The sequence below is a fragment of the Gavialis gangeticus genome, unplaced genomic scaffold, assembly GCF_001723915.1.
Source record: "Gavialis gangeticus isolate Ggan-Ray unplaced genomic scaffold, GavGan_comp1, whole genome shotgun sequence".
In the NCBI taxonomy this organism is placed as follows: Eukaryota; Metazoa; Chordata; order Crocodylia; family Gavialidae; genus Gavialis; species Gavialis gangeticus.
This window is the reverse complement of record NW_017729025.1, coordinates 64,031,186-64,053,866: the sequence shown is the minus strand read 5'-3', so window position 1 is coordinate 64,053,866 and position 22,681 is coordinate 64,031,186. Positions and strand designations below refer to the sequence as shown.

At 41.1% G+C, this 22,681-nt stretch overlaps 1 protein-coding gene across 1 annotated transcript in view; it reads left to right on the top strand.

Annotated features, from left to right (window-relative positions):
- The window catches only part of AKAP6 (A-kinase anchoring protein 6), a 403,624-nt gene that overhangs the window by 30,761 nt on the left and 350,182 nt on the right, over nt 1–22,681 (top strand). The window contains exon 2 of the mRNA XM_019518909.1: nt 17,226–17,477. Coding sequence (XP_019374454.1) covers nt 17,226–17,477 — 252 coding nt within the window. The remainder of the gene's footprint in view (nt 1–17,225; nt 17,478–22,681) is intronic.

The following is a 22,681-nucleotide window of genomic DNA, read 5'->3' as shown; positions in this document are numbered from 1 at the left end:
ATATCCTCCCTGGGAAACAAATGTAATTAACTCAGCACCGAAAATGGATTGGGTTACATATCATCTATGGCTTACTTGTCTGGCTTTTAAATGGGCATATGTTTGCTGAATTACTGATTGTGGATAACTGCTTTAGCTGAGGAAAGAAAATGGGATAATTACATTTCTGTAAACAGATGACTGAAAAAGCCTACTTCCTCTACAATTCAGGTAAGAATCTGCTACTGTGAAATATTTTCCAAAATATTGATAATTAATGTAAGGGCAGGTTTTGCAAAGCAGGTTTCAAAACTTTTCTTATTCAGCAAATGCATTTTTAATTTTAAGATAGCATTGCATGCGCTAACTTTGCTTCTATTTGGAAGAATGCATTTCATTCCCTGTGCACTTTAATTCCAACTTGCAAAAACTGATAAATCTTGTCCCCTATAAAATACAGTTTTCTATTGATAAAGACGAGCTTGTTCAAATCTCAGCCTCTTTCCTGCTCTCTTTATGTAATATAAAATTTCAGCAATCAGAGTCTTGGGCTTAAGCAATTTGAGTAGTTCACGTTTAAAGGAAAGAAGAGAGCAAAACGTGTTTGCTTCCTTTAAGTCTATCAGTCCTAGAATGTGAAGTTTATATATTTCACCAAGGAGAGTACAGCTCTTGGTCTTTTTATTTTCACCTAGGTGAAACTTAGTACTGGGTCTTCTGAATGCCCAGACATTACTCAGCTAACTGTTTATAGGTCATAGTATAATTAGAACTAGAAGCCATAGTATTATTCTTAAACTGCTTTGGCTAAAACTTTGACTAATATTGTGAAGAGTCAGATTTAGTGGAGGCTTAAGAAACCTATAGACTAAAATTAGAAATACAAGTAAAGGACATGAAGGCAACTTAATCATAACATCTAGATCTTACTGCTTTAATACTCACCTTGCTAAACTGTATGGCTGTTCGGCATAGGCATTAAATGTAACAACTGATTGGCAGGCATTGAATACCAACTAATTGTTATTGAAGTTACTGTAATTTGGAAGCAATTTCCAAAATATTCCAAGAGCAGCAGCTGTTTTATGGCTTCAGGAAGATTTTTTTTGTCTTTTTTTTTTGTTATCTCTTGTACCCAAAACTGAGCTCAGGATATTGCTTGTTGCAGGGCCTTAAACTCTGATATAGACCACTCAGAAGTCTCCGCTTCTCTCTGAATACTTACCCATTCTTTTGAATAATTTATCTACAAACAGAGTTCAGGAAACTTCTGTTTGCCAAGAAAATTTTCTTTTTGTGTAAAAGACTTGCACTGGAGTAAGGGGGGGTGTTGTTTTGTTTCTAACTTTCCTGCAGTTTAAACAGATGTTTGCACTGGATGAGAAGTAATTGGCTGATGATCAATCCAGATGAGACAGAGGCAATGCCTGTGGCATGGGAAAACATCCACAGAAGGTGGTAGAAGTAATATCTGCTTGCTCAGCTAAGGAGCTGTTGTCAACATTTATAAGATACGCAGTTTAGATGTTTAATTCAGTCCCTAGTAGCCTACGTACCAGTTACCAAGAGCTCTTTCAAACTTTGTTTGCTAAGGAGGTTGTGATATTTGCTTGATGCAGAAGGTAATCTATGCCTTTATTTCTTACCATATGCTAGTCATAAAGTTTTCACTTCAAGCCCAAGCCCATGAACCTTAACTAGTAGAGAATACAGCTCCCATGAAGTTAATTTCTTGGTGGAATAAAAAAATCATAGCAAAGTAGGGCTAGAAGGGACCTTAACCGCCCACACAAGACAGGATCACCAATGCCTAAACCATCCTAGATAAGTGTTTTCTATCCTACTTTTAAAAATCATCTAATGATGGAGCATTAGGAACCAAGGCATGGGCAGTTAGGGACAGTCACCTGTAAATATATAGGCATAGGCAGTCTGGTATAGTGGCTTAGGCCACTGAGGGAGCCAGGAGCCAGGGGTGTAACCGAAACCATGGTCTGAGTCAGGGTTTGGGAGCCAAGATAACAAATCCAAGTGGGAAAACCTGGGGCAGAGTCCAAAACACAAGCCAGGTCAAGGTTCAGGAGGATGAGTTACCAGATCCAGAGGGAAATCTAAGGACAGGCAGGGGCAGGGTCCAGGAGTCAGATGCCAAGTTACCAGATCAAAAAGAAAATCCACAAGCCCGAGTGCAGGGTTCTGATTCAGGCTTGCTGCAGATAATTCCTGTTCCCCTGAAGTGATGGGATGAATTGCCCTGATCCTTTGATTGTGGCTGGCTGGGCAGCATCCTCTAAAATAGAGGATGTTGGGGGCTGGCTCAAAGCAGAGCGAGTGCAGATCCCAAAGCAGGGCAGAGTGTGGGGCCACAGAGCCCAGAGCAGGGTGGAGACAGGGGCTAGGGGCCCATCAGACAGAGGCCAGGGCCAAATGCTTGAGAGGGTAAAACTAGAGCTGGTGCATAGAAACCAGGTCTAATACAGTGGGCCTGGACTAGAAGGCCCAGCTAGGGAAGACGGGTAGAGGCCAAGAAGGCTAAGACCCCAACAGGAGAATGATGGTACATCAACACCTACAAGGCATGGGACATGGTGTAATAGTAGATGGAGCCACGTAATTAAGGCTTATAAGTGCCCTTGGGGCATGGATGGGCAGACAGTGCCCACGGAGCTCAAGTGCAGAGTCAAGGCCAGGAGAGACCTACTGGCAAGTGGATGGAATATGACTCACTCTAGGAGTCTCATGACAGCCTTCTTTTCAATCCAATAATTATATCAAGACATGGCAGGAGAGATGCAGGGGAGGGCACCCTAGAGGCAGAGTGGGGCATGGGTTATGGGGCCCCCAAGAGGCATCACAGCTGCCCTGGGGACCCCAACATGCCACACATCTCTATTCAGCTGAGAAATTTTAGCCCCTTAACCTCTGTATTAAGATAGTTGCTTATATAGGTTTTAGGTTGTTTCCCTGCAAAAAGTTAATATGCTATTATGAGTAAGAGTATGAGTCATAGCCTTCTACTTCTAATATGATTGGTTTGTCGCTGTATATTTTGTTAATAAAGCAATGGGATTATAATTAGACCCACTATAATTTTAAGGGAAAGGTCAAAGGAAAAAATATTATTTTGGTTCCAATAGACATGGCATACCTGTTCTACTTTAAGGGCTATTTCAAATAAATTTATGCTTTGATGCCCAGTGTACCATGAACATTTTATAGCTGAATCAGTGACTCCTTATTTCTTCCAGTGTCCTTGTTGTGACAAGATATTTAGCTGAATTCATTAGAATCTGACAGGGCGATGCCACAAGCACTTCTGCTATGGCCTCGTAGTTGCTATCTACCATACCAGCCTAGCCCCAGTGACTCTCTTGAAAAAGGAATCTTGTAAATTGGTTTGAAATATGGATACTTATCTTTGAGAGTTCAATGAAAAGTTTCACTTTTTTAATGTTCTTTCTTCCAATTTTGCTTAACCAAGGTGATTTCTGATGGAACACACAAGATCATCTAACATTCAAATTGCTGTAAATCCAGGGAGAGAGAGAACTGCTAGATATGTTGATGCCATGCATGAAAAATGTCTTTGAAAATGTAGTTATATTGAATAAATGTAGTGAAAACATCAGGGCTACAAAATCCCCTTGGGATGTATTAATTTTGGATTTCATGACCATATAGTCAGGGCTGCTATAACTGGCTTTTCTCAAAAAATTGCAGCATTGAAACTATTGGTTGTAATTTTGTTTTGGTAAGTTATGGCCCAGTCATATTGCAAGTGAAATGGATGGTGAAGGTCTGAGTAAACTAAAGCTCTGAGGCACCTAAATTGTACCAGCATATAAAAGTTCTAAATTGTGACAGTCTTCTTCTAAGAAGTGAAAATCTAACACTGGATGCAGTGGAAGTTTCTTTAAATTTTTCCCCTTTAATAGTCCATAATCTGTAAACCAAAATGGTGAAAAAGCCCTCGTGACCTTTTCATTTAAATGAGGATCTTTCCCCTTTCTACTAGGAGCTCTTTGACATGTTTAGCCCTTCATGCTTTCCTGTACAGAATCCACATTGTCCAACAACTTCTCTTCCTGATCCTTAAAAGAACTAATTGAGACAATTGATGCTTTTGACTGGCTGAACTGGAAATGACTAATTTGTGGGGGAAAGAGAGAAAAATATATATAAGAATGTAGTTGCCCTTGTTTTGGGGTTATTTATTAAAATATTTTTAAAATCCTATATTTCAGTAGCAAATACAGACACCTTGAAACTTTTATTTTATAATTTTGGCCCATCCATGCTTTTATATGCTAATTAGGATGGGTTCATTAAATGTTACCATGTATTTTAAAGATAGCGTTTTAATGCAGGCGAGATCGGATTTTCATATGAGGAGCCTTACATCTTGCATTTCCTGGGTCTGGATTTTTTTTTTTTTTTCCTTTTGAGTGCTTCTCTTAAACAATCTGACAATAGAGGTTTTTGGTGTAAATTTCCTAGGCTTGTTATATATGAGAAAAATAATAGAATAATAATATTCTTCATATAAAACTATTTGGACTATAGTAGCATGCTGTTATCCTGAGGTTCAAACAGTCTTTACCTGCTGAATCAAGGGCTTCTTTTGAAACCAGCCTCATCCAATATGCAGGTTTACAGATTAAATCAGATGTATCAGTTCTCCTTACAGTAAAAAGAAAGCTATGTACTCTAAATTTCCTGCTTTCTTAAAAGTTTCCTTTTTTGCTAATTCAAGTGTTAAAAATCTTACATGAATATTGCAGTTTACTGAGGAAGCATACTTGGTACCTGAAAGCTTGTCTGTATCCCTCCTAACTATACACTTGGTTTGATAAAAGATATCACCCACAAAAATCCTAGTTTCTCAAAGTTTATTGATGCATTCTTTCAACCATTTTGCTAATAGATGCCTGCTTGAGTAACAGGTACATTATGGCAGGTACATTATGACGAGGTAGGAAGACTGCAATAGGCAGGACTTGGAAGAAAATTATTTAACTGTCTATCTAGTCTGTGATGCAATACGATATGTATGGGATATGTATGACATGTATAGGATATATATGTATGATACTGGAGGGTCTTTACCTGACAGCCAGGTTCCTATACTATCATTCCTTGTGTTACTATCCAGAATGTTGATGCTAGTTCAATGTTGCCATGTAGATAATTTCATATTTTTATCCAATTACCCCTTGAAGCCAAATTACAAAAAATAATTGTTAAAAACAATCATTCTCTTTAATAACTTAAAAAATTAAAAGTTATATATTTGATATTACACTGGGCACATCTAATCATAGGAATAAAAATATCAAATTATATTCATGCTGAGGTGAGAGTGACATTTAAAAACAAGACAAATATTATTTCCTGAAGCATTCCTGAAATCGTACTTTACCCGTTCAGGAAAGTCAAAGGTGAACAAGACTAGCTTTGTCTAGCTTGATCTTGATCTAGAAGAGTAATGAAAGCAAATCTAAACAAATGAGACTGATTTGCTACCAGTCCCCACATGTGTAGGCCTAAGAACTGTCAGAAAGAATTTCCTAGCTGACTTGAACTGTTCTGCAGAGTGGATGAAGAGGTAGGAAGACTGCAATAGGCAGGACTCAAATAGAAAAAATTATCAAGATCTCAGCTTGTTCCTGGAAGCCAATTGGAAGTCACTGCTATCTGAAGTATACAATGAAGTAACGTGCTTCCCAGCTCTGAACTAGCTGAAAATTGTTAGTATCTTCCTCATGTAGTCATGGGTGAAACACTTACTTTTCTTGTATGAAGCAGATAGGAGCAATGGTACTAATAGAACAAGGGGGTGGATGAGTGGGAGGGGAGCAGTACAATGCTTGTTTTACTAATGTGGAGAGGCAGAGGCATCACTAAGAAGTTTAGTGTTCTGTGCAAAATTCCCTGGAGGGATGCAGGAGGTGCATACCAAGCACTGGAGAGCAGGGGAAAGGAACTTGAGTGGTCAGTTTTACCTGCCACAGAGCCTTAAAGACTCCCACTGCTGCTTCTGTGTCCATGCACCTAGCCCCTACGGCTGTGTGGCATGGGGCATACCCTCTGTAGCAGAGGCTTGGAGGGGGTGCCCCTTCTAAATCAGTGCCCAGGGTCGGTGCCCTGCTTGCGCCCACTTCTTCTTCCCAATTATGCTATTGGCTAGAGGGAAACACGAGGGCTAGGGACAGACATTTAAAAAGACTGTGACTAAATTGGTTCAATCTTTTCAGGTTAGTTGAATCTGCCTAGGTTGAATCAGTCTGCAACTGCACAGACATTCCCTCTGGACTGAGGAAATTCAGGCACCTGCCTGCATTGGCTCAGGCTAGAAGCCAGGCATGCTAAAGCAGCCCTCCCTTCCCTTCCATAGTCCTGGGCTGAGCGTGGGGCATGACCAGGCTCTGACAATATGCTCTGATTAGGGAGGGGTGTAAACCCCAACCCTGACTGCACAGTCCCAGGCTTTTCCCCACTCACTGCTCAAGGGGCAGGAGTGTTGCCAGCCCTCAGCCAGCACTCTGAGGCAAACGGTCTGTGTGTGCAGTGCATGCATCTGTTGAATGATACTGAGCTTTTAAATCTCCCTCTCCCTGCTTCTTCATACTGTCTGCAAACTTGACAGATGAAGGAGCCAGCAGAGAGCTGATAACACAGTGTTTATTAGCCCATCAATAAAACAAAAGCCTCTCTCATTAGTTCAAGCTCTTCTTAAACAGCTTTTTACAAGGAAGGAATTGAGGGACATTACCAGCTGACCTGTTGATTAGCTACAAAAAGTCCTAAGTGGATACTGTTCTGTCTGCCCGTCCCAGTGAAGTTGGAGAGCCACACACAGACAGACACACACACACAGACACCCATAGGTGATGCATAGAGGGAGCATGGGGGAGCACATGACCCCCTGAGAGCAAGCACTCTGGCTGGTAGTGGGGCACAGAGAGTGCCTGTGCCCCCCCCCCCCCCAAATTGGCTCTGCTGGTGGGACATTGGCAGCAGAAGTGCCAGTGGTGGAAGTGCTGGCACTTCCTTTGCCACCGTGCCACTGGTGTGCTCAGCGACCAGCTGCTGGGGGACCCGCCCCTGGTCGCCAGCTGGCCCCTGAGGGATTAGGCCTCTGGTGTCCAGCTTGCCACTGGGGGACACCCACCAGTTGTGCCCCACTGATGCCCCCCATACTCAGGAAGCACCAGTTGCCCATGCAGACACCACTCAGCATTAGCTACCATACCACATGCCTGGAGTCTGTGGGGCTGGGGTCCATGCTGCAGAAATGGGAGGAAGTGAGGGAGGGGAATCCCTGCTTGAGCAGCCTGGGGTGAGGGCAGGAGTAAGCCAGGCAGACCCTGCTGTGTCTGCAGTTTCTGCTGGAGCTCCGCTTAGGAAACGGGGGGGTGGGGCCAGCCCTGTTCTCTGGAGCAGACAGCACAGCCCACCCAGGGCTGCAAAGCATCTGGGATGTTGGGGGAGTGGTTTAACTTAAAGTAGGAAGGGGTCTGGGACAGAAATTGCATAAACTAGTTTGATCCAAATCAGTTAAGTCTGATACTAGATTCAGCCAGGTTTATCTTAAACCAGTTTCAGCCATATGGAAACTGATTTATGTGCAGTGAATGTCTATTCTGTTACAGGTTTAAACCAATTTCTGATCACTTAAACCAGTTTATGTGTAATGTCTGTCCCTAGTCCTAAAATTCAAGAGCATGTACACATATGTGTGGCAGGAAGAGCAATTAAGGGAAAACATATTAGATCCTATCATACCTTATTGCCAGTGCAGGGGGAGCCTGAAGCTTGGCTCTCCCTGTACCAGTAAGAAGCAAGCTCCCACAGTTGGGAGCCACTGCAACCTGTGAGGGTCTCCCAGTCACCAAGATGTTTCATGCACCCATGAGATGCAGGTGCCACAATCTCCCAGCACCACCGGAGCTGCAATCTCTCAGCTGTGGGGCTCTATACACTCTCTGCTGGCAGAGCTGGCAGCTGCTAGGGGTGAGAGTCTCTTTAGTTGCGAGACTCCCAGAACCATCTGGCCATGATGCAGCCGTGCAGCTGGAAGCCCTAGCAAGTGATGGGGCTCCCAGCCACAGGTGAGACCCTACTACATGTACAAATTAAAGCTCAATAGCAACTAGGTATAAAGTTAGTACACATTTTCAAGGCCTAATTTTATAGTTGGTGGAGCTTTTTAGGTACTTTGCACATATAGTTGATCTCAGGGTAATTGTGTGACATCTGTAACATGTAGAGTGAGCCTCTAGACTAGTGACATACATATGCACTGTTTCACACAAGACAGCACAAAGCCCCCTCTCATGAACTAAAATAATATTAATTTGAAACTCTGCAGATTCTGGTTTTTTGTATGGACTGCACTGATGATGACTGTGTCATTTTGCTCTTTACATCAGCTTACATATTGTGTTTGTTACTTGAACCCTAATTATTTTCAAACTGAATCTGCCTCTCCTGGAAATCTCTCTCATTCCTGTAGCTTGGCACTCTTCCTCTATGGGCAGCTGAGCCCATAGTTTAGACTCTCAATTTAGTATTAAGGACAATGTTTCTGAAGTCTCCATAAGCTAGAGGGAAGTCAGGATAAATAAATACACAATTCTTGTTTTATAAGTTACTGCAAGATGCTTGTTACTCTAGTGTTTAGAAATGGTCAACTTCTCATGCTCTAGTGTTTAGAAGTAGGTGAGAAATGGTTTTCTCATTGTACAAATCTTGTTGAGATTTCAGAATATTTCCTGTTCAATATTGTTCTATGCTGGGGGAAAAAACAAAACTCTTTCCAAGTTTTGAGTGAAAAAGTGGGAGGGGTGAGGGAGGGTGAGAAAAACTAATACATGAAATAAACCTCTGAGGATGTGGAAGATCCTACTACAAGTACCTGTTCTGCTTCCCACCTCTAAAGTGAGCATCCTAACCATCAGGCTATTGCTGTTCTGGGGTATTTCTCTCTTGGTGTCTTCAGCTAAAGCTGTTCTACATTGTAAAATTATTGGAGCAGGGTCTCCCATATCCTAAGGGGCTGCCCTGACCACTAGTCTATTTATTTTTCTGTGGGTGGGTCAGTCTTGCTTGATTTCTTTTCTTTTGACCAGAAATTTCATTCTGAACCTGAAGAAAAAAATACTTCCCAGCAACAGGTTCAACTACACCCTTATGTTCTTGTCAGAGATGTTCATTTCAATGAACCAGCATTTTCAAGTGGAAAAACAATTTAATTAAAAACTCCTGACTAGTGGCAATTGTATTATTACTTTAAAGTCTTATCATAATTTAAGAGACTAGATCAATCTTGTCACCTTTTCCGAGCATGCCTTTACAGTAGGTGAAAGTTTTCCACCTTAACTTTAAGACGGTGTTGTATCTGCCTATTTATCGCCACATGCTGCAGAAATCCCATGTCTTATTGAAATCCCATGGTATAGCTCAGGTAGCTTTGTAAAAAAAAGTAGCAAAGATTTCAATTGGGACCCTCAGAGACCACCAGTACTCAGCTAATTGTGGCCAAAAGAAGTTTGCTCTTCACTAAGCCTACAGGGAATATACTGAATTTGTTTTAGCTGTATGCAATGTTATATATATATATATATATCTTAAAGTTTTGCAATACTTTTCAGGATTGCTCCATTTATGTCCTAATAATCTGTCTGATTATACTGAACACTTGGATCTGTACGAAATGCCTTCTGCTACCATGAAATAATTGGAGTGAAATGACCAAGTCTAGATTGTTAGGAAAAGGTACAAAAATAAAAGGTACATGGAGCAATTAAGTAAGGATATGAAATATACTGTAGGGTGTACTCCATACAAGCTTCCATTTTTATAGGAAGTGTCATGAGAAGACATTATTAGATATCTGAAGATTGCTTGAATCTGTTGCACTTAAGTCAATATTATTAGGATTAGAAAAATAATGTATGTTGACTCTGGTTTAAAGGTGCATCATCTTTGTCAGTTCACATTTCCCAAGTGACCATCCTGAGTGAATAATGCCCCCCCCCAATACTGTTGATTAAGCAATGGTTGTTTGTTTGGTACTTCTCTGTATAATGTGCATTTCAAGGCATTCTAACATTATCTGCTTGACTGATGGTTTTCATATAAGAAAATGGATATTATTGACCTCAGTATTGTGGTAGATTTTGGTTTAAACTAGACCTAACATTTATACCAGCTCTTAGTACTTTGCCATTTGACTTTCATGGTCCTTTTCCTTTCCTTTTCCCAGTAACATAATATTTGGTATACATACTCTCAAGTACTGGTATGTTGGTCCAGTAAAAGATATCATGACCCCCTTTCTTCTTGTACATTTCCTGAACTATCGCAGCTATGACAGTGCTCCAACCCTACTTCTTGCAAAGTAGCCTTTTTGAAAGGTAACACCACTTACAAAAACCTGTCAGACAGTCACAGATTCAGGATTAGCTTCAGTTCTGTATACTGGTATACTTCTCCGGTATACTTCTTCTGCTCTTAGGCTTTATTTTCAAGTGATTCAAGAGTATAACCCCTGAGCACTGAGGTGTCAAGAATATGGTAACTATTTGCAGTTCAGCAAGATGGAATGTTTGATTCTGTTATATTTTAAAGCATTTTTCAGCAGAAAGTTTGCATAGGATAAAGATTTTTTTTTCTTACCAAATGAGCAAGAAATTAACCCTTTAGCAATTTCTATTGAAGTAATTCTTCTAAAATAAGGGCAGTTCATAAGGAATGATAATTTTTGTCTATTTGTTGTTTTTAACAGAGAAAACAGCTTCTAAGTACATTGGATAATCCTGGCAATAGTTAAGTTATAATCCCTGTTAAATTTAATATAACATAATTTTGCAATGATATTAAGGGCAGTCTAATTTATATTGGCTGTCAGCAGATATAGTAAAATAATATGATGTACAAGTATAGTTTTCAGTGGGTGTGTCTACACATATTTACTGTGCAATAACTTACCATGCAGTAAGCAGTTTTTAGGCTAGTGTCTACATGTGCAGCCATTAAAGCACAGTAATACTGTATGTGGACTGACTTGGGACTAAAGTTAGTCCCAAGTCAGTCCATATACACAGTGTTACTGCACAATAAGGTGTCTGTTCGTGCATTACTGTGCAGTAATTAATCGGATGTAAATTTGATATCTCCATAAAGCAGGTATCAAATTTATGCCCAAGTCGGCATAAGTCACCACAGTTACTGTGCAGTATGGGTATGCATGTGTATACGTGCACCTGTACTGCGCGGTAATTTTTGGTTACTATGCAGTATCCTAAATTACTTCACAGTAAGTGTGCACATGTAGACATACACAGTGAAGTACAGAGGGCATAGCTTACCTTCTCTGCTCCAGGATTCCTTTGTTTGTAACTGCCAGTAGGAATTAAAATATGATGGTGGTCATTTTGGAGCCAGTCTCTCAAAGTCACATTACAGTTGTATAGTCCATATGCACATGGCACGGAACTAAGCTTATTCCCTATATTACAAATAAGTTTTCTTTAACCAAATATGAGATTTCTTTGATAGATATTCTAACATGAAATTTTCTGAGAAAAAATTATATTTTCTTATTAGAGTCTCTGTTTGGTATGGAATTTAGAATACCCTTAAAAGTAAACATCAAATTGATAGATGCTTTATTTAAATCACAGATGTGTGTTGCATGAAAGCTAGTAATAAAGAACGAATAATTCCCTTTTTCTTCCACTAAGTGTTTACTGATAGATCAAAGAACAAAATCTACAGTACAGTTGCTTCTGTCACTGATGTTAATTCAGGAGCTGTATACTACAGCGTTTCATCTTTCAGTAGATTCCATGTATGTCTTAACAAGGTGTCTACATAGAGGAACAAGAATGCTAGAAAGGAAAAAAAAAAGTTTTTTTTAAGGCAACTTACTAAAGTCTAGATTCTAATAAATCTTGAGAGTATTTTGTTAATATTTTCTTTGTTTGCAGAGCTGTTTGTATTATAAGCTATTTTAGTTAGCATGGAGGGCTGTGGCCCAGTTGATAGATGGTGACAGCTGTGGATTACTGGGTCAGCTGTTTGAGAGATTGAGTGAAGTTGGCAGTTGGCAACCTAATGGATAGAGCCCTTATACCCTGAGAAATTCCATGGTCAAAAAGATGCTACAGTACATTTTCTGAACTGATAACAAACCCTGCACCCTTAACACGGTGACTTATGTTTGACAATAACAGTGAATCTCAGCCAGGGTTTCTTGAGACACTTTCAAAGGTGTTGCAGGTTGCCACACAATGTAAGGACTCTTGGGTGTGCAGACATGTTTCACAGGGTAAACCAAAAGATTTAAAACAGAAATCCATGGTATTAAAAACATTCTAACCTGTTGTCTTTCTGACTTCTTTGCAATAGAAAAATTGCTATATTAGCTTCTGTAGTAAAAAACCAAGTGAACACCAGGGCTAGGTACAGACAGTCAAAAAGCCTGAGGTGGAACTGATCTAAATTACAGTTTTGTGTAAGTGGCATAGTTTATATTGATAGAGAACAGAACACACATATACCCTTTGGTGTGGGGGGTGGGGATCTTAGACTGGTTTCTGCCATTTTTAAACCAGTCTACATGTGCCAAACTTCTGTTCTGTTACAGATATAGACCGGTTTCCAATCACTTATACTGGTAAAAGTGTGATGAATGTCTGTACCTGATCTAAGAGCTGGCATTTTCTGAAGAGTTAGTTGAGTCTGAGGGATCCCAGAGTCAAAAAATAATGAGAACCACTGGTTTATGCAAAACACTCTGGCTGCATCCACATGAGCATGTATGTTTGTTCTACAAAACTCTGATTCTCTGGACACCTTGAACTCAATGACATACATTGGCTGAATACTGAGAGGCGTTGGCTCTGGATTTAGGATGCGGATGCCTTGTTCTGGGACCCACCCTCAGGCCGACCACAACTTTTTCATTTTTGATAATGAGCAAATGTATTGATACACAGTGATAACAGAAAAGAAACAATACAAACAATGAAGCAATTCTATGTATCTACCAATTCTAGGGCTGTCATCAGAGTCAAGAAACATCTGGCCAGGATGCAGGCTTCACTCTAAGGCTCTCTCTTAGATATCAGTGTGTCAGCAGCCTGGAGGCAGGATGCCGAGGCCCACCCTCCAGTCCAGTAGGGTGGATGAGATGAGCTGGTGGTGTGCCCTCTGTCCATGGTGGCCTTGGGGACTCCTCCTGGGGGACCCTCAGAAGGAGGCCCTGGGTGGAGGGCCACTTTGTTACTCCAAAGTCCTTCTTTTGTATTCTCCTTCCCTCCTGATGACTCCTAATGACTCTCTATCCATGGCTGTTGCTGATTGGTCTTTCTGTGTTCATCACACTGTCCATGTTGCATGTTGTCAGACAAAGTCCTAATTCATCACATGCCCACATCCTAATTCGGGGCTCTACTGGTGTCCTAATTTGGTCTGCTCCCCTAACCTGTGAGGTGAACTAGTTTTATATCAGGCATGCCATTTTTATGGTGATTTAAGCCCTATGAATGCCTCCACATCCAGCCATTTAGATCAACCTAACTTTGTATGTACTCTCATACAAAGACCATTTAGGTTTGGTGTAAGCTAATTCCTAGCTGAACCTAAACTAAAACTTAACCAAAATAATCCTGGTATAAGATGCAGTAAGAGAGTCTACAAAATGTTTTTTGTAGGTTTACAAGACTTAATGCCCCCCCGCAGTGAGGGAGGGGGCAGGCGCTGCCTGGTGGGGGAGGGGAGGGGGTCTGCAGGATGGAGCCACGGCTTGCAGGATAGGGGCAGCTCACGCTGCTGCTTGCACCCCAGAAGGGGGGGGGGGCGCATGCTCTGGATCTGTGTGGTGCAGGATGGGCTGCAGCTGTGGGGTGGAGCCGGAGCTGCGCAGCTCTTCTCAGTGGGGGGCTGGGCTCAGAGCAGGCTCTGGTGGTGCTGGGAGGAGGCTGCAGTCACCCCAGATTTCACTGCAGCTCCACTCCCAGCCCCACGCAACAGGGCACAGCTGCAGCTGAACGTGCTGCCTCCACCCAAGTGCCGGGAAAAGCTGCAGCTGTGCCGGGTGGCAGCGCAGGGCTGGGAGTGGAGCTGCAGCCTTCTTCCAGCGCAGCCAGGGCCTGCTCTGAGCTGAGCCCCTGCCAAGAAAAGCCCCACGCGGCGCCAGCTCTGGTTCCACCCTGCAGCTGCCACCCCGCCCTGTGCAGAGCCGGGAGACACACTCCCTCCCTCCTCCCTCCTGGGATGCAAGCAGTGACGGGAGCCACCCCCACCCCATGAGCCATGGCTCTGTCCCACACCCTCTCCCTGCCCCTCCAGGCAGCGCCTGCCCCCTCCCTCACCATGGGTGTCTTTGGTCTCCCCCCAGCCCCCATCCCATCCCTCGCCTTCCACCACACTGGACTTACCACCTGGAGGCAGCTGTATTGGATATCGGATCGGTATCGGCCAGTATGCCTCTTTAAGTATCGCTATCGGTCCCCAAAGTCTCTATCGGTGCACCCCTACTGAAAAGAAAAAGTCATTGAGTACTTCAGCCTTTTTCTCATCATCTGTCACTAGGTTGCCTCCCCCCATTCAATAAGGGACCCACACTCCCCTTGATCTTCGTCTTGGTACTGACATACTTTCATAGTTTTTTAGGGGCTGGAAGGGACCTTATAGATCGTCAGGTCCAGCCCCCTGCACTTGGGCAGGAAAGACCGCCATGCTACCAACAGCCTATGCCTACTAATACCTCCTCCTAGGTAGCATCCAAGAAATTCAAAGGACAACAGACAGGTGACTTAATTCTGGCAGGCAAGTATTTCTAGGGGAAGAAAATACCATGTACTAGAAACCCTTCTTGTTATCCTTCACATCACTTGCTAGCTGTAACTCCAGTTGCACATTGGCCTTCCTGATTTCGTCCCTGCATGCCTGAGCAAAACTCTTATATTCCTTCCTAGTAGTTTGCCCAAGTTTCTACTTTTTGTAAGCTTCTTTTTTGTGTTTTAGCTCATTAAAGAATTCCATGATAAGGCAAGCTTGTCTTCTGCTAATCTTCCTGCTCATTGGGATGGTTCTTTCCTGCACTCTTAGTAAGGTTTCTTTCTAGTACAAGCAGCTCTCCTGGATTCCTTTCCGCCTCAGACTGGCCTCCCAGGGTATCCTGCCTTAAGCAAGTCAAAGTGTTTTTCTGAAGTCCAGGGTCCTTACTCTGCTGCTGTCCTTCCTGCCTTTCCTCAGGATCCTCAACTCAGTCATCTCATGGTCACTGCTGCCCAAGTTGCTCCATCCACTTCTACATTCCCCACCAATTCTTTCCTGTTTGTGAGCAGCAGGTCAAGAAGAAGATGGCCCTTAGCGGCCTCTCCAACAGTTGTACCAGGAAGTTGTCCCTAGCACTGTCCAAAAACTTCCTGGATTACCTCTGCACTGCTGTATTCCTCTCCCAGCAGATGTCAGGATAACTGAAGTCTCCCAAGAGAACCAAGGCCCGTGTTCAAGAAATTTCTGCTAGTTGTTTGAAGAAAACCTCATCCACCTTAGCCTCCTGGTCTGGTGATTTACAGCAAACACCCACTGTTGCTTTCCCTCTGACCCTAATCCAGAGACTTTCAACAGGCCTATCTTCAGTTACCAACTGCATCTCTGAGCAATCATACAGCTCTTTTACATAAAGAACAACTCCTCCTCCTCCTCTTCTTCCCTGCCTGTCCTTGCTGAACAGTTTATACCCACCCATGACAGTACTCCAGTCATGCAAGCTCCCACCAGGTCTCTGGTATTCCAATTGCATCATAGTTCTGTGACTATACAGGGCCTTCCGATTCTTCCTGCTTGTTTCCCAGACTGTATTCATGTACAGATACCTGAAGTAATTAGCCAATCGCCCTGCTTTCTCAGGAAGAACGAGAAGGCTTCCCCTGTTGCTTCCCTCTTGAATCCCCCAGTTGTGTTTCCTCCAGATCACCGCTTCCCCACTTACTACTATCTATTACTATTAAAGATAATTCTTTAATATAATTTAAGAAGACCTAGTGTAATTTATGAATGATAAAAGTTACTAAAAAGTTGCACTAAAAACTTACCAATTTACCTATCACTGTTATGAATTTAACTGTACCTAAAGAAATCAAGGCTTAGCTGGTAAAGAAGGTATAACATGTCATTATGCTATGCTGAATAATGCATTATTATATTACTATTTCCCAAAATTAGAAATCAAAATAAGTATAGAGTTTCAAGGCAACTGGTTTTATGAAGTGAGAGTCTGAGATGCTTTAAAAATTATGATTTTCTTCTGATTGTTATATTGGTACTATTTATTTTACTGTATTGGTACTATTTATATATTTAAGAAATATGAATATGCTATTTTTAAATATGCACCAGAGATTTCAAGAAAATTCTCTAGATAAAATACTGAATAAAGATAATTTATTCAGTATTTTATCCTCATTTGGTTACTTGTCTACATCACACTTTTTCAGATGTGTTATAATAGTTCTACTTTTTAAAAATATACTTTGCTTGTTCAACAACAGGTATATGTCTAAGTATTCTTTTAAGTTATACTATTGTTCTAAGGTAACTGCCATCACAATCATTATGCATATAGTATAATATTCTATTGAGGATTTGGGATTAGATTACTGAAGAATCTAGTTATTGTTCTCGGAAGATACTACCCCATCAAAATATTGTGTCCCCCCCACCGAATAACCCAGCCTCTGCTTTCTCCTCCGAACACGAAATATAATCACTCCCTTTCTCCCAACACCTTTCCTCTACTTACTCTTTTCTCCAAAGCACTTTATTGGACATATTAGAAATCAAATTGTGTATATACTGACATTTTAAATAACTGAGGATAGAGATCTGTTGGGACACTCTTATCACTTGCATTCTTGTCCCTGCATTTCAGGATGCCATATTTACAATGCTGCTTTTCTATTTCTGATTCATATGATCTTGTACCATCTCCACTTATTTCATGTTGCCTCTGTACTCAGCGAACACTCCTGCCAAACAAGACAGCTGCTGGTTCAGTTGTTGTAGCATTGCCATAAATAAAAATAAATAGAGAAGTCTGGATGCATTAATTACATTATTCTCCCTGTCTGAAATCATATATACTGCATTTAATAAGTAAATGATATGCCTAGCACTGATCTTTATGAGGCTATGCCAGTGGCTGAAGATATATTTTTCTTCTGTTACAGGATATATGTGAAGATATCTCGGATCATGTTGAACAAATTCATGCTCTATTAGAGACTGAGTTTTCTCTGAAGCTTCTGTCTTACTCTGTCAATGTGATAGTCGATATCCATACAGTGCAACTACTCTGGCACCAGCTACGTGTGTCTGTTCTGGTTCTGCGAGAACGCATCCTCCAGGGACTACAGGACGCCAATGGAAACTACACCAGGCAGACTGATATTCTGCAAGCATTTTCTGAGGAGACAAAGGAGGTAGTATAACTAAATGCAGTAATTTACTTCTGAAAATGATGTCCTTGCTCATGTTATAGCACTTGAACTCTTTGTACTGAATCTACCCTGTTACTAGCTTAGAAATCGGTAAGATAGTTTGCACTTATAATTCATCCCAATGGCCAAACATATTTGAGACTAATTTAGAAGGTCAGAGCTGTCCAACTTGAGTGTGGCTATGTGAACTCCCTTCCCCATTCTGGGATTCTTCCCTGCCAAGCAGTGCATGGCTCCCCGTATTCCCCAGGTAGCACCAACATTTCATAGCCCCCCTCCTTAATTTCTCCTCCACAGAAATGAGAAAAGCAACTGCAGGAGGCCATGGGCTGCATTTTAACTAGTCACAGAGCTCATGCAGTCTGCAGGCCACCAGTTAGATAGCGCTGTAGTAAGTGCTCTTACCTTAAATTTCTTCCGTTGGTCTTCATTCTGGCTGAATCAAATTAAAATGTAGGACCACAGAGCCAGCTTCTCAAAAGCACATTTTAACATTACAAACAACATTGTCCTACAATTCCAATATTTTTATACAGGCAGACTGAAGGTATCATAGAGAGGTTTTTTTATTCAAAATCCTGGATCTGGTCACAGTACTATTTTGAAGTTTGTATTCAGATCAAAATGTTGTAAACTCAGGCTTAGCTCCAGATTTGTGTGTGAAAAATTCATTTGCACATGGATAGGCTAAGTCAATGTTGCTTTAAGCAACAGGCCACAGACTTTTTGTTTTAGTTGCAGATGTGGAATATGATTCCAAACAAGCATGTATTTCATATGGGGATGTATTTAACTGGATTGCCTTTTACTGAAAAACTAATTTAGTATCAGTAGATGAATTAAATGTTGTTAAATGTTAAAGTATTACTATGAACTCAAGTGTGTGAAATAAAAAAGTTGTGCATATTTTTGACAGAGATAAGAACAGCTTATCCAGGTATGTGGCAGATTCTTTATTATCAACAATCATGAAAACTTTTTATAAAAAAGATCCTCTAGTTCAGTAAAGTGTTATTCCACAGGTTGTATCACTCAAGAGGCCAGACTAGGCAATCTTAACAGTACCTTTTTGGTTCTAAAAATCTATGCAATGCATTAATCTCAAATAACTCAAATGCCAAGATCTTGAAGAAATCTTTTCTTTTCTTCTTTAAAGAAATTAGAAGGGTTTCTGTGCTATCCTGCCGATTTATTTTTTATTTTTTCTATAAAGGGGAGAGTAGGAGGTCCTGCAACAGGGGAGAGTAGGAGGTCCTGAAACAAATACCCTAACATGCTCATGCCCACCTTCTACACCCCCGTTTCCTGCCTGTCTGGTGCTACTTCAGATTCCAGCTTCACTGTTGCTATAAACCTTACCTTGAAACCTCTAAGGAAGGGCATGTCTACTAGCATTCCCAGAGCCGCGAAAGGGAGCTAAGTCATCATTAAGACTGAATGTGATGATCTCAAAGCAAAGGAAAAGGGATTGATTCAGGGTATGTGCAGATGTTTGCCATACCTGATTTACAATCACATGGCTTACTTTTTGCCATGTGACTATAGATCAGATCTGGTGCATGCACACTTTTGCTGGTACCAGAAGCCATGCTGGGATCCCAGTCTAAGTAAGCTGGGGTAGGGGAAAGGGCAGGCAGGATTGTGGGGTGGGATAGTGTGCCTGCAGGGAAGTGGGGGTCCACAGGGGAGTTATCTGTTCAGGGTGGAGGGGAGGGGGTGCTAGAGTAGCTCAGTCAGGTTGGGGGCATAGGAAGAGTGCAGCTCTGGGGTTTGGGCAAGTGGTTGGGCTTTCCCAGTCCCAGAGCTACAGGCATTCATTAGATTGGGCTAGCCCATTCCTGATCTAACTTACTTCACCTGAGAAGGTGAAGTAAGTTAGATAGGGCCTGCCATTTTTGCCCAATCTAACCTCCCCAAATGTCTGTTCAGATCAGAACTCAGATTGATCTAACCATAGTTAGCTCGATCTGAGTGTAATATCTGCATGTACTCTTGGGTGTTAAGAAGTAGGAAGTGAACTGCATGGATCCCATTACAGCTGCTACAAACACTGTCCCTTTAAAAATGGTTGGCTTTCTTCAGGGGGAAATTCCACTCCACCCACCCACCCACCTTAGAATGAAGGCCATGACCTGAGGAGCTAATTTTGCCTTTAGGATGCTTGGAAATCTTCTTTCCCTTATCTGGGAGAAAAGGACAATATCTGTTAAAAGACCCACTCAGGTCTGGCAGAGGCAAACCAGCTGTGTATCTTTATAAAGTTTGGCCTTCCTAAATCTGTCTATTTTTGTCTAGACTGAATGTAGGGGAGGCCTGAATGAAAGTATCTGAGAGTAGTAGGTGTTCTAGTGATTCCTTCCACAATAAGCAATTTCAACTGACCAAAGAAGTAACCCTGCAATACCCACAGGGGTATCAAATCTGTAAACAAAAAGCCCAAAAGGAAAAATATATCCTCTTCTCTATATCACTTTCAGGATCATAGGAGTTAGATACAACAAGAGTAGGTCCACATTTTTAAGCAGGGAAACATTATTTCCAGGTGTCTAGTACAGTGGTTCTCAACTTTCATAGACACAAGTCACCCCTTGGAAAATGTCAGCTCTTGGTTTACATTTGATTTTTTTTTTACTACAGAAAAATAATAAAGTAAATTATTAGTTGCAGACAACTCAGAAAGAACACAACAGGTCAGAATGCTTTCAACCCTATGGATTCCTATTTGAAATCTATACATTTAGCTCGTGAATCATGTTTGCACACCAAACAATGATAACATTGCATGAGACCCTGCAGTACCTCTGAAAGGATCTTGAGACAGATGCCTCGGGGTGCTGTGGTACTCAGTGGACAGTCACTGATCTACTATTTTCAAATGTATACTGAAGGTGATTTGGAAATGAGTAAGATCTTTTACTACTGTTCCTGGTTGCTTGTAAAGAGCGGTGCCATATCATAGTGCAACACTTGGAATTTTTTAAAACTAAAATCTAAATAGCTTAATACAATTGATGACTAAACAATGGTATAAGCCTATACATTCATTCTACACATTCCTTTTCCCAATCATCTAATCATTTGGGTATGTTTCCAGCACTGGCAATTACTTTCTGCATTTTAACCATGTTAGTATTGATGAAGTGAGCATAAAGTAGATACTTTTGTAATGAATGTCTGCAGTGCTCTACATAAATATTGGACAACTGTTTCATGAATTATAGTTCTTATTACCCTCTCCTTGATGTTTCTGCCAGTACCCTTTCCCAGGCAGGACTATTTTCTAACACACACTTCCCATCAAGATTTAATTTTACCTGTTTAGGTGTTTACATGCAAATTTGAAGCAGTGAGGTTATTTGGGCAGGGTCAGAGCCCTTCATCCATCCAAGTCAACGCTTCCCTTTACATAATCGCTCTCCTCCTAATATCCAACAGTCTCCTAGTCCTTCCCCCACTTTCTCTGCCACCAAATGCTCTTACCTGTAAGTATCTTATGGAATTAGGATATGTAGTCTACTATTTCCTTTCTTTTGAATGTGGTGGGTAAGAAGCCAACTGTCTTGCTCCCCAAATTTTGCATCTTCTGACATGATTGTGAAAGGTGGTTAGAATTGCCCAAACTCAAGAAAAGACATCTGCCCATTGTACCCCTTAGAAGGAACAGATGTTTAATGTAGTATGTGTGATGAACTGTAATTGAGTACAGAGGCAGAGAAGACACAGAGGGTCATAAAGTTCTTCCAAAATTTGCTCCTGTTCGATTCATTTTCTGGTCCATATAAAAGCCTAGAGAGAACTTCAGGAACTGCATGTCTACGTGATACTCATGTGCCAGCTTCATTTCACAATCTATAAAGCACAACAGGTAGTTTCATACATTCCTACTTTATTGCCCTTCCTTTGCAAACAATTGGGTTGGATACTTATCTGATGTACATTGGTGTAACTTCAATGAATTCTGTGGTATTACACCCATTTATAGCATCTGAAGATCTATCTCAGTTGGGATTGCTTACACTATGAAATGTTCCACATAAAGTTCTTTATAGCAATCATTTTACCTTGATCTGTGCACTTTATTAATGAGAGATCTCAAAAAAGCATTTATAATGTCACAGTAAATATTTGTTGCCACTTTGGGGTTCTCAAGTAGATGCAAGGTACAAAGTACAAGAAGGATACTACAGGGATGTATTAAAATATGACAACCTCTAAAGTGCTATAGAAATTACTGTAGCAGAGGGGAGAGGTGCAGTGAAGATATACATTCTCAAAAGAAGTTCCCTGAAAGCTAAAATAAGATGATCTTATTTGAGGTATTCAATCAGTGCAAAAATGCATTATACACTAATTCAAGGGGGATACTGGAAAAAAACTAACCAAGCTTTGCAGGAGACATTAGTGCAAAGAGAAAGCCTAAGCATTAGATATGTTCTTGAAAGATTGAGCCTTGTAATGAAATTAATAAATCATATACCTCCATAAAATGTAACCCTCATTTATGAAGCTGTGGTGTAATGCATTGAAGAGGCCATATTTTGAACTGGAATGTTCATTGAGAGCTGTGACAGCTGTGTGTAATTAAATGTAATATTTTCCTAAAATAAAAATGGCAACATTGACATCAACTCCACCTGTGATATTGCTCCTCTGATGATGCAGTCCATGTTAGGAAGATGTTCTGGAAAGTGACCAAGCAGGATGGTTTATGGATATGATTGTAAAGTTTATTAATACTAATAAACATCTTTTTAAGAGATGAAGGAATGAAGTTCATTACACAGCAGCAAGGGAGGCCTCCAGGGCCTTGGAAAGCCTTTTTGATTTATGCAAGGTATTACTATACAAGTTGCAAGGTATACTATACAAGAGAAATGTCTCCTCAAGATTATAAGGAAAATTGCACCTATAACAGCTGTCACTGTTGGTTCAACTACAACCCCAAGAAGAAGATCTGGTAGTGTTACAGAAACTTCTTACTATACTTTCGGCTATTGCTGATGAACCATTTATGGAATCAGTTCTTCACATGGGTGGAATATATTCAATATGAGATTTTAGGAAAACTCCAAGATTTAGGTTCTGGCTGAATTATTCTAAGCCAATTCTTCATAAATAACTCTTGAACCTGAGTTGGGTTTGTGGGGGCGGAGGGAGTTGTTGTTTTTTTTTGGGGGGGGGGGGGT